The following is a 16,579-nucleotide window of genomic DNA, read 5'->3' on the forward strand; positions in this document are numbered from 1 at the left end:
CCCTCTCCCCAGCCACTTCGTCTAGCTCTTCCCGGGGGATCCCGAGGCGTTCCCAGGCCAGCCGGGAGACATAGTCTTCCCAACGTGTCCTGGGTCTTCCCCGTGGCCTCCTACCGGTTGGACGTGCCCTAAACACCTCCCTAGGGAGGCGTTCGGGTGGCATCCTGACCAGATACCCGAACCACCTCATCTGGCTCCTCTCGATGTGGAGGAGCAGCGGCTTTACTTTGAGTTCCTCCCGGATGGCAGAGCTTCTCACCCTATCTCTAAGGGAGAGCCCCGCCACACGGCGGAGGAAACTCATTTCGGCCGCTTGTACCTGTGATCTTATCCTTTCGGTCATGACCCAAAGCTCATGACCATAGGTGAGGATGGGAACGTAGATCGACCGGTAAATTGAGAGCTTTGCCTTCACCACAACGGATCGGTACAACGTCCACATTACTGAAGACGCCGCACCGATCCGCCTGTCGATCTCACGATCCACTCTTCCCCCATTCGTGAACAAGACTCCTAGGTACTTGAACTCCTCCACTTGGGGCAGGGTCTCCTCCCCAACCCGGAGATGGCACTCCACCCTTTTTCGGGCGAGAACCATGGACTCGGACTTGGAGGTGCTGATTCTCATTCCGGCCGCTTCACACTCGGCTGCGAACCGATCCAGTGAGAGCTGAAGATCCCGGCCAGATGAAGCCATCAGGACCACATCATCTGCAAAAAGCAGAGACCTAATCCTGCGGTCACCAAACCGGAACCCCTCAACGCCTTGACTGCGCCTAGAAATTCTGTCCATAAATGTTATGAACAGAATCGGTGACAAAGGACAGCCTTGGCGGAGTCCAACCCTCACTGGAAATGTGTTCGACTTACTGCCGGCAATGCGGACCAAGCTCTGGCACTGATCGTACAGGGATCGGACCGCCACAATAACACAGTCCGATACCCCATACTCTCTGAGCACTCCCCACAGGACTTCCCGAGGGACACGGTCGAATGCCTTCTCCAAGTCCACAAAGCACATGTAGACTGGTTGGGTAAACTCCCATGCACCCTCAAGAACCCTGCGGAGAGTATAGAGCTGGTCCACAGTTCCACGACCAGGACGAAAACCACACTGTTACTGCATATTTCAGCAGCTAAATTAGGAGCCCATGTTTGCTTACTTACAAATAAGAGTCAAGTTGTCTAGTATGTTCACTATTTTATTTAAGGACAAACTTGCAATAAAAAACATATGTTTAATGTACCTTAAGATTTTTTGTTAAAAAATAAAGCCAAAGATGCAATTTTTTTGTGGTCCCCTTTATTTAGAAAAGTACTGCAAAGTATCAAAATAATTTTGTTACCAGTACCAAAATATTGGTATTGAGACAGCACTGTAGCTATAGGCAACTTCAGTATAATTTTGTAAAGCCTGTTTGAAATTAACTAATTCATTAATAATAACAGTAAAGGTTTTGACCAATGGGAGATGCTGATGAGATCGCCTACAGGACCATAAATAAAAGGATATATATTTTTTGTTCTATAGGGGGATGCTAATGAGATTGCCGACAGGACCACCGAGCCCCACCAAGTGGTTGTGATTGACGAGCAAGAGCCTGGATCCAAGGCGATCCACCCCCCTTACAACAGATATTCTTTCATTGACTACTTCCTCAAGTACCTCCTGGTTCTAAGCAACTTGATGTTCTCTGTCCTGGGCCTGCTTCTCCTCAGCTTGGGGTTGTGGGGCCTCATCAGCAAAGAATCTTTATCCCAGGAGAGGATCGGGAGCCTTGGCACCGACCCCATGCTGGTACTGGTGACCTTGGGCTTCTTGCTGACGGTGCTCTGCCTGACGGGCTGCGTGGGCGCCTTGCGGGAAAACAGCTTCCTACTGAAGGTGTTCTCCGGAGCGTTGCTGGTGCTCATTACGGCCCAGGTGCTGGTCGTCATCGTGTTATATAACACCCAAGAGGAGATCGGCAACGTTCTGCGGTCAGGAATGTTGGCCGCCATGGCCGGCTACCAGGACGATCTGGATCTAAGGTTCATCACCGATGAGATCCAGTCCAATCTTCAGTGTTGTGGGGCGGACACGTACCGGGACTGGGAGATTAACATGTGAGTGGTTTCGCTAATTTATTATTTATTATCACATACTCTTTAAAATGTTCTTGTAATCAGACAATGTTTTCGGTACATTTAGATGGAATCTTTACCTGACATTTTTAGACTGTCATCTGCAGTCTTCTTCAGAAGGGTCACCTGACCACTGTGACGTGTTGCCTATCAGCTGTTCTTATAGGCGTGGCCAACCAGGCAGACCTGTCAAGTCTACCTGGTTGGCTACCCCCCACCGCCGCTTGATGATTAATGAAGAAGGAAGTCCCAGGTATGCGAGAGCATGAATGCTCCCTCATCCCGATTGATGGTTTCAGTTAAACAGTTAAACCTCACACAAGAACAAGACAGTTACTTGTACATCCAAAAGACAAAATCGAACAAGACAAGAAATGCGTGTAAATTATGCGAAAACATCATACATTGGAGAGATAGGGAGGACTATCAACACAGGGAAGAAAGAACATCAGAAAATATGTGAAAAAGAGACAACTGGAAGGTTTACAAGAAGCCTAAAACAAAAAATCCGAACAGGAAATCTTAAAATCAGCCATATCAGATCATTGCAAAATAAATAACACCATCATGGCCTGGGACTACAGCAAAATCATTGGGACAGGAAGTAACAAATTCAATCGATGGATTAAGGAGGCGATCGAACTAAGGAAGCGGCCCAAGGAAACCTTCAATCGGGGTGAAGGTGCATTCATGGACATTCAAAAAAGAAGTCAGCAAAGACTGTCAGTAATCCGTGAACTTAAAAGACTATACATTGCACCTCAACTCCTGTTATTATCCTACCAAAGCATTGATCAACCCATCCCGTACTGTTCCACATGTTTTTTTACGATGCTTTCTGTAACCAACCGGACCAAACTCACACGCATTACAAACATGGCAGCTAAAATCATCGGCCTACCCACACCCAACATCTCACTTCTAAACCACTGGTCCATCATTCGACGGGCAAACACAATAGTCCAGGATATGACTTACCCACGGGCAGCACAGTGGAAGAAGGGTTAGTGTGTCTGCCTCACAATACGAAGATCCTGAGTAGTCCTGGGTTCAATCCCGGCCTCCGGATCTTTCTGTGTGGAGTTGGCATGTTCTCCCCGTGAATGCGTGGTTTCCCTCCGGGTACTCCGGCTTCCTCCCACTTCCAAAGACATGCACCTGGGGATAGGTTGATTGGCAACACTAAATTGGCCCTAGTGTGTGAATGTGAGTGTGAATGTTGTCTGTCTATCTGTGTTGGCCCTGTGATGAGGTGGCGACTTGTCCAGGGTGTACACTGCCTTCCGCCCGACTGTAGCTGAGATAGGCACCAGCGCCCCCCGCGACCCCAAAGGGAAAAAGCGGTAGAAAATGGATGGATGGATGGATGGATGGATGGATGACTTACCCTCTAAACCAGTATATCATCCCACTACAATCAGGGCGCAGGTACAAAAGTATCAAATTCCGGAGGGTCCGCCTCAAGAAAAGCCTTATCCCTGTTGTGTCTAACTAAGAGGAGTGACGGCAAACGGACACCAGGTGGCAGTAATGTCTAAAGATTTATTATATATATATATATATATATATATATATATATATATATATATATATATATATAAAATAAACTAAGGAAATGGAGTGTGGACGACATCCAAAAGTGTATGTGGAGTGAGGCTATGTGTGTGATTAGCTGAGGTGTGTGTTACCAAAGTTTTGACGAGAGCGAGGGAACGAGGAAGTCCGAGGGGCAGGCAGAGGATCCAGAGCGAACGAGAAGCGTTGAGACGAACGTGTCCAAGCGGGAGGTCGAGAATCCAAAAGGCAGTCCGGGAGGCAAGGGAAACAACAGGTTTGATCACAGGAGAACACGGGGAACGCTGCGGGAAGACAACAGGAAACATCAGAAACAACGGAAACACGGAAGTCGCAGGGGAAGCGCGAGTACGCGGGATGGAAGCCAGATACAGGATGCTTACACAGGTACAGAAGTTTATACTCCGGCGCCGGTATGCTAGGTCGTCCAGGCTTATGAAGGCAGGTCCTTTATTACGGGCAGGTGTGGTAATTGTCTCTGAACGATTGCAGCTGGCGGCTGCTGCAGGGCGGAGACGCGCGCGGCTCGTCCCTGGATGTGCGCGCCCGTGGGCGTGTCCCGAGGTGCGCACAGACGGATGAGCGGCGCTGGCAGGAGTCTGAACCGTAACAATCCCTGTAGCTATAGCCGCCCTAAACAGCAGGCATGTAAATGTGTTGGTCATGTATGATGTCTTTTTGTTATTTTTGTTCGTGATATGTAATGTCTATTGTTTAAATGTACGGCAGTGGAAATGAATTCCCCCCAACGGGGACCAATAAATCTAAATCTAATACCTGGGACTCCCTCCTCCATTAACCATCAATGGAGTAGCCAAGCAGGTAGACTTGACGGATCTGCCTGGTTGGCTACGCCTATAAGAACAGCTGATAGGCATCAACATGTCCAAAAAGGGGTAAGAATCCAAATCAGAAATACTTTATTAATCCCAGAGGGGAAATTAAAGAAAATGCAGAGTTGATTTAATCCCGTGGACGTCATCGCCATGTCTCAAGAATTACTGATCTTTTACAAATGTCAATAATCCTACAGATACTACAACTGCTCCGCTCCAGGAATTTTGGCCTGCGGCGTTCCGGCCACGTGCTGCCTGGACCCGATGGAAAACGGAACCGTGTGGAACTCTCAGTGCGGCTTGGATGCTCAAACGTTGGATGAGTTCAGCGCTCAGAGTGTGATCTTCCTGGGAGGATGTTTGGGGGGAATGTCGCGGTGGGTGCAGCAGCACGAGGGACTGATCGGGACCGTAATCGTGGCCGTACTGGTCGTGCAGATCCTGACCGTGTTTGTGACCGTGCGACTCCAAGAGAGGATCCGCTGGCATAAACTCTACGCCTAACAGGACATGATGGACGCGATGTTTTTCAATGTGTTCCAAGGCAAAAAGGAATTGCAGATCCAGCACAGTTACATGAATGGTCAATATTTATTTTCAATAGGACAGCACACCTTCATAAAGTTAAAGTTAAAGAACCACTGATAGTCACACACACACTTGGTGTGGTGAAATTACCCTCTGCATTTGACCCATCCCCTTGTTCCACTGCCTGGGAGGTGAGGGGAGCAGTGAGCAGCAGCGGTGGCCGCCCTCAGGCATCATTTTGGTGAGTTAACCCCCAATTCCAACCCTTGATCCTGAGTGCCAAGCAGAGCGGTAATGGTTCCTATTTTTATAGTCTTTGGTATGACTCTGCCAGGGTTTGAACTCACGACATATCAATCTCAGGGCGGACACTCTAACCACAAGGCCAATGAGTGGTCTCGCAAGGCCACGGAGTTGTAATTCAACTAATATTTCAACATGTCAAAAAAGGAGCAAGAAGCAGAGTTAATTTAGCCTACCTGTTCTCATTCACGTCGCGGCAATAACTAAGTTCATAACTTCCTGTGTTTACCATGAACCAGGTTGCCATGTTCTATTTGGGAAAGAAGTAATCAAGAATGTGTTTTATCTTAGTAAAGTTTATAGAAATTGTGAATATAGTAGCTTATTCTCCAAGAATGACCAAAGAAAACATGTATTACAAATTGACAGAGACAATGTATAGTATTTAAAAGTAAGTAAAGGATAACATTATATTAATAAAATGGAAATTTATTGGAATTTCATTTAAAAAGTACAGCATTTTTCAGTGCAACCTTACTAGAAGCTGACATGGGATAGACAGGGGTAGACAGAACAGGAAGCTGATGGGTCACCACTGGTGGCTCAGTTTGAGCCCCCGCCCCACATAAAAAACCTTGAACAAAGCACACATAAAGCACACATGCATTAAACATAGTCATGTTTAATGCAGCTAATATTTTCCCATGAGACGCTTTGGGTTTTTCATCTTATGTCCGCGGGTAAACTCTTTGTTTCACCTTGAAGGCGTCGTATTATCCGCCTAGGGGTATAACATACTGCCTTTCTGTGGAGTAGGCCAAATCTGTTTGGAACAACAGTTGTATTTCTTTCTGGGCGAAAGGGGCTGGTTTCGTTTTACATAAACTGACTCTTTTTGTTGGAATTTAGACCTCTTCTTGCTGATACCATTGTTGCGTCATAAGGGCTGGTCTCCTTAAGCTTCAGTAAAACTTGGCCAAGTACTCCTCTGTCTCAGTGGTAAATCTTACTCAACATATTACGGCACACAGAACTCGAGACTTGCAACTGGGGCCAGGGGCGGGCATCCGACCCGAAACTGCTCCAGTGTCCATCAGACCGCGGGGGGTGAAGCGACAAAGGCGTAGGTTACAAGAAGGGAAACATCGAAGAACACGAGAGACATAAAAAAAAAAACAATTAAATAGCTAAATCAACCAGCTGCTTCTTTAGTAAAACGCAACAAAATAAAGGAACAAACATTGACAAAAAACTAAAAATTATAGTGAGCAATACCTTAATTAAATAATAAATACATTAAATCAGGTGTAGGGAACCTATGGCTCTAGAGCCAGATGTGGCTCTTTTGATGACTGTATCTGGCTCTCAGATAAATATTAGCTGACATTGCTTAACACGATAAGTAATGAATAATGCCGCTGGTAATCACGATGTTAAAAATACCATTCAAAATATAAACCATTCTCATGCATTTTAATCCATCCATCCATCCGTTTTTCTACTGCACCTGTTCAAGAAATTCGAAGATTCAAGATTGTTTATCGTCATATGCACAGTTAAACAGACAGTTTGCCCTAAAATGAAAATCTTACTTTGTTTCACAATGTTACAATGTTTTTCAAAAGAATTAGAGACTTATTATACTCTAAAAATTATGGTTTTACTTAAAAAAATGCACGCATTTAGTTGTATTCGGTGTTAAAAAATATGATATGGCTCTCACGAAAATACATTTTAAAATATTTGGCTTTCATGGCTCTCTCAGCCAAAAAGGTTCCCGACCCCTGCATTAAATAATAAGTTAAGGAGTAACAACTGACAAACTGTCATGATACTGTGAGAATGAGATATATTTTTAAGTCTTCTTTTTAAATCAATAGTCATGTTTAATGCAGCTAATATTTTCCCATGAGACGCTTTGGGTTTTTCATCTTATGTCCGCGGGTAAACTCTTTGTTTCACCTTGAAGGCGTCGTATTATCCGCGTAGGGGTATAACATACTGCCTTTATGTGGAGTAGGCCAAATCTGTTTGGAACAACAGCTGTATTTCTTTCTGGGCGAGAGGGGCTGGTTTCGTTTTACATAAACTGACTCTTTTTGTTGGAATTTAGACCTCTTCTTGCTGATACCATTGTTGCGTCATAAGGGCTGGTCTCCTTAAGCTTTAGTAAAACTTGGCCAAGTACTACCCTGTCTCAGTGGTCCATCTTACTCAACATATATGTCATCCAATGTGTGTATGTGTTTTATTCCCAGAAAAGAAGACAGGTTGCGCGTAACAATACCTTATGCAACTAGGTCTGTTCTCTGGCCCTCAACAAAGGAGGAAGCATTATCCCTCTCCCTTATCTCTAGTGCTTTAATTCCTTGTTTCATCTTTTCTTGTTTTAACTATCTCGGTGCCATTCTTGTGCACTGTTCTCTATAATCTAAAAAAATGGAATTGATCAAATGGTCTCCCAACTCAAATGACAAGATCTTCTCCACGAGAAGCTTGGGTTCGGGGGAACCTCCCTGTCTTAATAGAACGTTTGCTGCTGCATACATGAGGGACCCTTCGGAGAAATGGAAAGTTGTGTTCCGTCAAAGACATTGGAACTGTGGTAACAGGTCATTTGCTGATTGGATTGAGTGTTGCTCTGGTCTACCGACAAATTCGTAAGTCAATGGCAGCCGTTAACGGAGCCTATGGCTGCCACTTGTGATAGATAGTTTGGACAGAGCTGTGAGTACTCAGACTTTGGCGTTTTAGGAAATTAATAGTATGTTTATTTGAATATTTCCAGTTCAAAAAACAACTTTATTTTTTGTCCTGATCAAGAAGAATGTTTTGACGGTGGAACGGTTGAAATGGGTTGAAAAATGTGAAGGAGTAGTCGCCAGAAAAAAGGGTAGAAATAGGGCTCCGGCAAACCAGGAATTCTGGAAAGTCCTGGAATTTTTTTTAAACTTGGAAAAAAGGTAGTTTAAATTTCCAGGATGGTGGTGAAATGGTTTGAATCAGTTGAGAAATGTGGAAAAGGCGGAACTTTGAAAAACGGCCAATTCCTTTTGAATGGTAAACATGTCCAAGAAAAACTGGAATTCTGGGAAATCTGGGATTTTTCGGAATTTGTTAAGGGAAAGCCCGCAATCCCTGAATAGGCTGAACAGTTTGAAGTTGGAATGGTTTGAATCAGATGACAAAATGTGGAAGGTAGAGCGTGCCAAAATCCGGAGAAGTAGTTTAAAGGGGAACATTATCACCAAACCTATGCAAGCGTCAATATATACCTTGATGTTGCAGAAAAAAGACCATGTATTTTTTAACCGATTTCCGAACTCTAAATGGGTGAATTTTGGCAAATTAAACGCCTTTCTGTTTATCGTCTTTTAGCGATGACTTCAGAACGTGACGTCACCGAGGTAACACACCCGCCATATTCATTTTCACATTACAAACACCGGGTCTCAGCTCTGTTATTTTCCGTTTTCTCGACTATTTTTTGGAACCTTGGAGACATCATGCCTCGTCTGTGTGTTGTCGGAAGGGTGTAACAACACTAACAGGGAGGGATTCAAGTTGCACCACTGGCAAGAAATCTGTCGCTAGACCCCCATTGAATTTGAATTTGTCTGCACATTTGACCGGCGATGCTAAGACAGACATGGCACAGAGATGTATGGATAACCTGCAGATGCATTTGCAACGATTAAGTCAACGAAATCACAAAGGTGAGTTTTGTTGATGTTGTTGACTTATGTGCTAATCAGACATATTTCATCACGGCATGACTGCCAGCTAATCGATGCTAACATGCTACGCTAATCGATGCCAACATGCTGTTTACGCTAGCTGTATGTACATTTGAAACTAGATACCCACATTTAATGCGAAACAAACACTTACCAATCGACGGATTTCAGTTACTCCAGTGTCACAAGATGCGAAAGTCCTGATCGTTTGGTCCGCACATTTTACCGGCGATGCTAATAAGGCATTCATGCTATGGGCCACTTCATTAGGTACACCCACGCTATGACCGAATAGCGTCAACTATTCGCTCGATAGATTAAATTTCTTCGTCAATTTCGTTTTCGCTATCTGCCTCCATACTCCGACCATCCGTTTCAATACATGCGTAATCTGTTGAATCGCTTAAGCCGCTAAAATCCAAGTCTGAATCCGTGCTAATGTCACTATATCTTGCTGTGGTAACCGCCATGTTGTTTGTATTGGCAGCCCTGTATGACGTCACAGGGAAATGGATAGTGGTTTCGAAGATAGCGAAAATAAGGCACTTTAAAGCTTTATTTAAGGATATTCCGGGACCGGTAACATTTTGAAAAAAACTTCAAAAAATACAACAAGCCACTGGGAATTGATTTTTATTGTTTTTAACCCTTTTGAAATTGTGATAATGTTCCCCTTTAAAGAAAACCCTATGTGTGAATGCTTTGGAGCATTTTTAAAAAAAATCAAAGATGCAAACTATAAAAAAGCTGCCCTGTACCACAACTACAATATGTCGGTACAGTACCATGAATTGATTAACGTGGACCCCGACTTAAACAAGTTGAAAAACTTATTGGGTTGTTACCATTCAGTGGTCAATTGTACGGAATATGTACTGTACTGTGCAATCTACTAATAAAAGTTTCAATCAATCAATCAGTACTTACCACTTGTTTGTATTGCAGCAGGTAGCATTGGCTCACAGTTCAGTGATGAGGAGATTCATGTCTTGACCTTTGTATACACATCAGGTTAAGAGAAGGTTAGCACAACATCAGACATAGAGACCCCAGGAACCAGATAACAATAATTACAAACCCCGTTTCCATATGAGTTGGGATATTGTGTTAGATGTAAATATAAACGGAATACAATGATTTGCAAAACCCTTTCAACCCATATTCAATTGAATCCACTACAAAGACAAGATACTTTATGTTCAAAGTCATAAACTTTATTTTTTTTTTGCGAAAAATAGTTAACTTAGAATTTCATGGCTGCAACACGTGCCAAAGTAGTTGGGAAAGGGCATGTTCACCACTGTGTTACATCACCTTTTCTCTTAACAACACTCAATAAACGTTTGGTAACTGAGGAAACTAATTATTGAAGCTTTGAAAGTGGAATTCTTTCCCATTCTTGTTTTATGTAGAGCTTCAGTCATTCAACAGTCCGGGGTCTCCTCTGTCGTATTTTACGCTTCATAATGTGCCACACATTTTCGATAGGAGACAGGTCTGGACTACAGGCAAGCCAGGAAAGTATCCGCATTCTTTTTTTACGAAGCCACGCTGTTGTAACACGTGCTGAATGTGGCTTAGCATTGTCTTGCTGAAATAAACAGGGGTGTCCTTGAAAAAGACTGCGTTTAGATGGCAGCATATGTTGTTCTAAAATCTGTATGTACCTTTCAGCATTAACGGTACAATAATGGTTCACAGATTTCACAGATGTGTAAGTTACCCATGCCTTGGGCACTAATGCACCCCCATACCATCACAGTTGCTGGCTTTTGAACTTTGCGTCGATAACAGTCTGGATGGTTTGCTTCCCCTTTGGTCCGGATGACACGATGTCGAATATTTCCAAAAAACAATTAGAAATGTGGACTCGTCAGATCACAGAACACTTTTCCACTTTGCATCAGTCCATCTTAGATGATCTCAGGGCCAGAGATGTCGGCGGCGTTTCTGGATGTTGTTGATAAATGGCTTTCGCTTTGCATTGTAGAGCATTAACTTGCACTTACAGATGTAGCGACTAGCTGTATTTAGTGACAGTGGTTTTCTGAAGTGTTCCTGAGCCCAAGTGGTGATATCTCTTAGAGATTGATGTCGTTTTTTGATTCAGGGATCGAAGGTCACGGTCATTCAATGTTGGTTTCCGGCCGTGGAGTGATTTCTCCAGATTCTCAGAACCTTTTGATTATATTATGGACCATAGATGTTGAAATCCCTAAATTTCTTGCAACTGCACTTTGAGAAACGTTGTTCTTAAACTGTTTGACTATTTGCTCACGCAGTTGTGGACAAAGGGGTGTACCTCGCCCCATCCTTTCTTGTGAAAGAGTGAGCATTTTTTGGGAAGCTGTTTTTATACCCAATCACGGCACCCACCTGTTCCCAATTAGTCTGCACACCTGTGGGATGTTCCAAATAAGTGTTTGATGAGCATTCCTCAACTTTATCAGTATTTATTGCCACCTTTCCCAACTTCTTTGTCACGTGTTGCTGGCATCAAATTCTAAAGTTAATGATTATTTGCAAAAAAAAAAAAATGTTTATCAGTTTGAACATCAAATATGTTGTCTTTGTAGCATATTCAACTGAATATGGATTGAAAATTATTAGCAAATCATTGTATTCCGTTTATATTTACATATAAGACAATTTCCCAACTCATATGGAAACGGGGTTTGTACATCCTTTATTGAGTCATTGGCAACAACATATATGTATTGTTTAAATGTTTGGATGTTCTCAACCGTAAAAACACAATCAATATGCAAGACATTATCATTAACATCACCTGTGTTGTCCTTTCATCGGCAGTTTTACAGACTGAGGTGCATCATGGCTGACCTGTAATCCCTACTTCACATACACGTTGAGTTCCTTCATAGAATGGTGCACATGTTGTTTGCACGTGCACACCCATGAAACCACGGAGAACATTTGTACAGACTATCACCAATTCATTCATTTTATGACCTACAAGTTATTTTTACAATTAAAATATAAAATACACGGGACAGACGGCGTTTGAACACTCGCTCCAACTTGTTATCCGTGCATTCCTTGACGAGGATCATGAGGTTGTCTATTTTCCATGAGTAATCCTCCATATGAAAGTCATTTAAGATATGAACAAGGCTCTGATTATCACATATTTGACAGTCTTTGGTGCAACAGTACTGAACGAAATGCTCACAGTTCATGTTATTGTGTTACGTCCTCTGCTCTGAACAGAAAGTAATAGTTTTAACTTTAGTTAAATTTAAAGCTAAAGGCCTACTGAAATGATATTTTCTCATTTAAACGGGCATGCAGGTCCATTCTATGTGTCATACTTGATCATTTCACGATATTGCCATATTTTTGCTGAAAGGATTTAGTAGAGAACATCGACGATAAAGTTCGCAACTTTTGGTCGCTAATAAAAAAGCCTTGCCTGTACCGGAAGTAGCAGACAATGTGCGCGTGACGTCACGGGTTGTGGTGCTCCTCACATCCTCAAATTGTTTACAACCATGGCCACCAGCAGCAAGAGCGATTCAGACCGAGAAAGCGACGATTTCCCCATTAATTTGAGCGAGGATGAAAGATTTGTGGATGAGGAAAGTAAGAGTGAAGGACAAAAAAAAAAGACTATATAGTGGGAGCGATTCAGATGTTATTAGACACATTTACTGGGATAGTTCTGGAAAATCTCTTACCTGCTTATTGTGTTACTAGTGTTTTAATGAGATTATATAGTAGCACCTGAAAGTCGGAGGGGTGTGGTGCCCGCCAGTGTCTCTGAGGGAAGCCACGGAGGAGGCAAGAGAGTCGCAGCTGCCTCTTTGACAGCTGCAGGAGGAACGACACAAGCTCCGTTCATGTCTACGGTAAGAACCGACTTATTACAATTTTCTCACCGAAACCTGCCGATTGACATGTGGTAGAGAACCATGTTCGCTTGACCGCTCTGTTCCATATTAAAGCTTCACCGTCATCTTTAGGGAATGTCAACAAAGAAACACCGGCTGTGTTTGTTTTGATACAGCCGGCCGCAATACACCGCTTTCCACCAACATCTTTCTTCTTTGACGTCTCCATTATTAATTGAAGAAATTGCAAAAGATTCAGCAACACAGATGTCCAGAATACAATGTAATTATGCGAGTAAAGCAGATGACTTTTAGCCGTGATCGGTGCTGGAAGAACATGTCCGCTACAACCGGTGACGTCACGCGCACGCGTCAACATTCCGCGACGTTTTCAACAGGATACTTCGCGGGAAATTTAAAATTGCAATTTAGTAAACTAAAAAGGCCGTATTGGCATGTGTTGCAATGTTAATATTTCATCATTGATATATAAACTATCAGACTGCGTGGTCGCTAGTAGTGGGTTTCAGTAGGCCTTTAAAGTTAAAGTACCAATGATAGTCACACACACACTTGGTGTGGTGAAAATTGTCCTCTGCATTTGACCTATCCCCTTGTTCACCCTTTGGGAGGTGAGGGGAGTAGTGGGCAGCAGCGGTGGACGCGCCCGGGAATAATTTTTGATGATTTAACCCCAAATTCCAACCTTTGATGCTGAGTGCCAAGCAGGGAGGTAATGGGTCCTATTTTTTTTTAGTCTTTGGTATGACACGGCCGGTGTTTGAACTCACAACCTACCCATCTCAGGACGGACACTCTAACCACAGCTCCCTGGAGCTTTTTCAAAAATTGGAAAAAGATGTGGGCAAAATATAATAACGTTTTTTTTTAATAGGATAAACATAACACAAACCTTCCTAATTGTTAGAAAGCCCACTGTTTAATAAGTTCGTGTTTATGCTTTACTGATGACAGTATTTGGCCAGCGCCGTTTTGTCCTACTAAATTTGGCGGTCCTTGAACTCACCGTAATTGGTTTATATCTACACTGCCACAGAAAGACGTTTTTTTATGCCACTCCTTCTTTGTCTCATTTTGCCCACCAAACGTTTTATGCTGTGCGTGAATGCACAAAGTTGAGCTTTGTTGATGTTATTGACTTGCGTGGAGTGCTAATAGTCAAGGGCTTAGAATTGGGTAGGGACGCTAGGGACACGTCCCTACCAATATCCAGCCACTACTGTGTCGTCACTATCAACACAAGCGCTGCCCGTAATGTTTAGTCAATGATTATGGCACAGAAAGGGTTAAATGTCGGTCTCTGCTAGAAGTCCCGCCTCTAACCTAAATATCGCTCCCTGATTGGTTACCGCGTTCATGCTAACTTAAGTGTGATTGGCTGTCCCTGCTGTCACTCCTTCTGCTTGTAAAAGCTAGCCTACATGCTAGTTGCTAGCGAGCGGACGAGAGTGTCGCGCCAAATTTCTTCCCCTCTATAAAAGCCTTACCCCCCATTTACTTCCGGGGTCATGATTAATACAGACGTTTTGTTAACGCTAAATTATGAAAGTATAACGCTATATTATAAAAATACAGACATTTTGTTAACGCTGTATTATTAAAAAACAATTTACAAACACAAGCTATGGGATGACGCATTTACTTCCGGGGTCACGTTTCCTCTAATGTCATCCCATCGTCTTTTCTTCCGTTTTTTTCAGGTGAAAGTCAATGCTTAGTCCCCTTTACCATTGTTAACCCTCCCCGGAGGTGAAAGTTCACCTTAAACATGTGAATTCAACTACTTTAGTCCATTTTTTAACATCGTAAAAACATCAGCTGTCTTTTACTACGGACTGCAACAGTCCGTTGTCATGGATACATGACAACAACTTCCATTCATATCAGTCATGCGTGCCTGAGGCGGAGTGATAGCCTACGGTGTGATAAGGCTTTAGAATATTTAAACCACGGTTAACAACCAATCAGATCGCCGGATTTCACCTTTCCGTTTTATTTTTGAAATAATTTTTTTGTTTCATGTATTTGTGTACACGGTCTAGCTCCAGCCTATCTTGCCGATTGTATTGTACCCTATGTCCCGGCAAGAAATCTGCGTTCAAAAGACTCCGGCTTATTAGTGATTCCTAGAGCCCAAAAAAAGTCTGCGGGCTATAGAGCGTTTTCCGTTCGGGCTCCAGTACTCTGGAATGCCCTCCCGGTAACAGTTCGAGATGCCACCTCAGTAGAAGCATTTAAGTCTCACCTTAAAACTCATCTGTATACTCTAGCCTTTAAATAGACCTCCTTTTTAGACCAGTTGATCTGCCGCTTCTTTTCTTTCTCCTATGTCCCCCCCTCCCTTGTGGAGGGGGTCCGGTCCGATGACCATGGATGAAGTACTGGCTGTCCAGAGTCGAGACCCAGGATGGACCGCTCATCGGGACCCAAGATGGACCGCTTGCCTGTATCGGTTGGGGACATCTCTACGCTGCTGATCCGCTTGAGATGGTTTCCTGTGGACGGGACTCTCGCTGCTGTCTTGGATCCGCTTGAACTGAACTCTCGCGGCTGTGTTGGAGCCACTATGGATTGAACTTTCACAGTATCATGTTAGACCCGCTCGACATCCATTGCTTTCGGTCCCCTAAAGGCGGGTGGTTGCCCACATCTGAGGTCCTCTCCAAGGTTTCTCATAGTCAGCATTGTCACTGGCGTCCCACTGGATGTGAATTCTCCCTGCCCACTGGGTGTGAGTTTTCCTTGCCCTTTTGTGGGTTCTTCCGAAGATGTTGTAGTCGTAATGATTTGTGCAGTCCTTTGAGACATTTGTGATTTGGGGCTATATAAATAAACATTGATTGATTGATTGATAGAAGTGAGCAACGGTTTGAAAATACCAAAGTGGTGGAAAAACAATAAGCCCTCACTAGATGATCATGTGATTTTACAATGCTAAAATATAATTCATTAACATGAAGTAATATTCATATTTAGTAAAAGCCTTTTTGCTCAGGCAGTAACTGTACTATCAAGCTCTATGGTCATTGTCCTTAATGTATCTGTCATGCATCAACATATTTTTGGCCAGCAGTTCATTTCTGTGACAGACCGGCGGAGGCATGTGTTTGGCTCTTTCAAATAGGAACAACCAGTGGAAACTAATCTGCTTGTATTTGAGCATTAGTGGCAAACATATTTACAGTACAAAAGCAGCAATGAAATAAGTAGTTGAAAGGAAAAATGGTGAGTGATTTAAACACAAGTTGGGGAAAAGATTATTACAGTTCATTTATGTTTATTTACAATGTTGTATTGCATGAATGTATTTCTGATGTTGTTGATGGACAGTAGGCTATGTTCATCGACAGTATGAAGCACAGTTGCACTACAGCCCTACACTAAAGAGTAAAGATGAGAACTCTTCCAAGTTGTCTCCTTTGCTGTCATTTTAGTTGCTTTACCCTATAACATCTGCATGATGTGAAATTATGATTGCTAATGTAAAAAAAAAAAAAAAGTAAACCTTCAGAGTGCTGCCTTGGAGCACTTTTGTGTTTTGATTGATTGATTGATACTTTTATTAGTAGATTGCACAGTACAGTACATATTCCGTACAATTGACCACTAAATGGTAACACCCCAATAAGTTTTTCAACTTGTTTAAGTCGGGGTCCACGTTAATCAA

The 16,579-nt window shown here is 43.1% G+C and overlaps 1 protein-coding gene across 2 annotated transcripts in view; it reads left to right on the forward strand.

Moving 5' to 3' along the window:
* The window catches only part of LOC133541502 (tetraspanin-10-like), a 53,525-nt gene extending 45,851 nt beyond the window's left edge, over positions 1 to 7,674 (forward strand). For both annotated transcript variants that reach the window (XM_061884952.1, XM_061884950.1), the window contains 2 exons: positions 1,532 to 2,106; positions 4,733 to 7,674. In XM_061884952.1, coding sequence (XP_061740936.1) covers positions 1,532 to 2,106; positions 4,733 to 5,039 — 882 coding nt within the window. In that variant the 3' untranslated portion in view covers positions 5,040 to 7,674. The remainder of the gene's footprint in view (positions 1 to 1,531; positions 2,107 to 4,732) is intronic.
* The last annotated feature ends 8,905 nt before the right edge of the window (positions 7,675 to 16,579 follow it).

Source organism: Nerophis ophidion, linkage group LG23 (assembly GCF_033978795.1).
Source record: "Nerophis ophidion isolate RoL-2023_Sa linkage group LG23, RoL_Noph_v1.0, whole genome shotgun sequence".
NCBI lineage: Eukaryota > Metazoa > Chordata > Actinopteri > Syngnathiformes > Syngnathidae > Nerophis > Nerophis ophidion.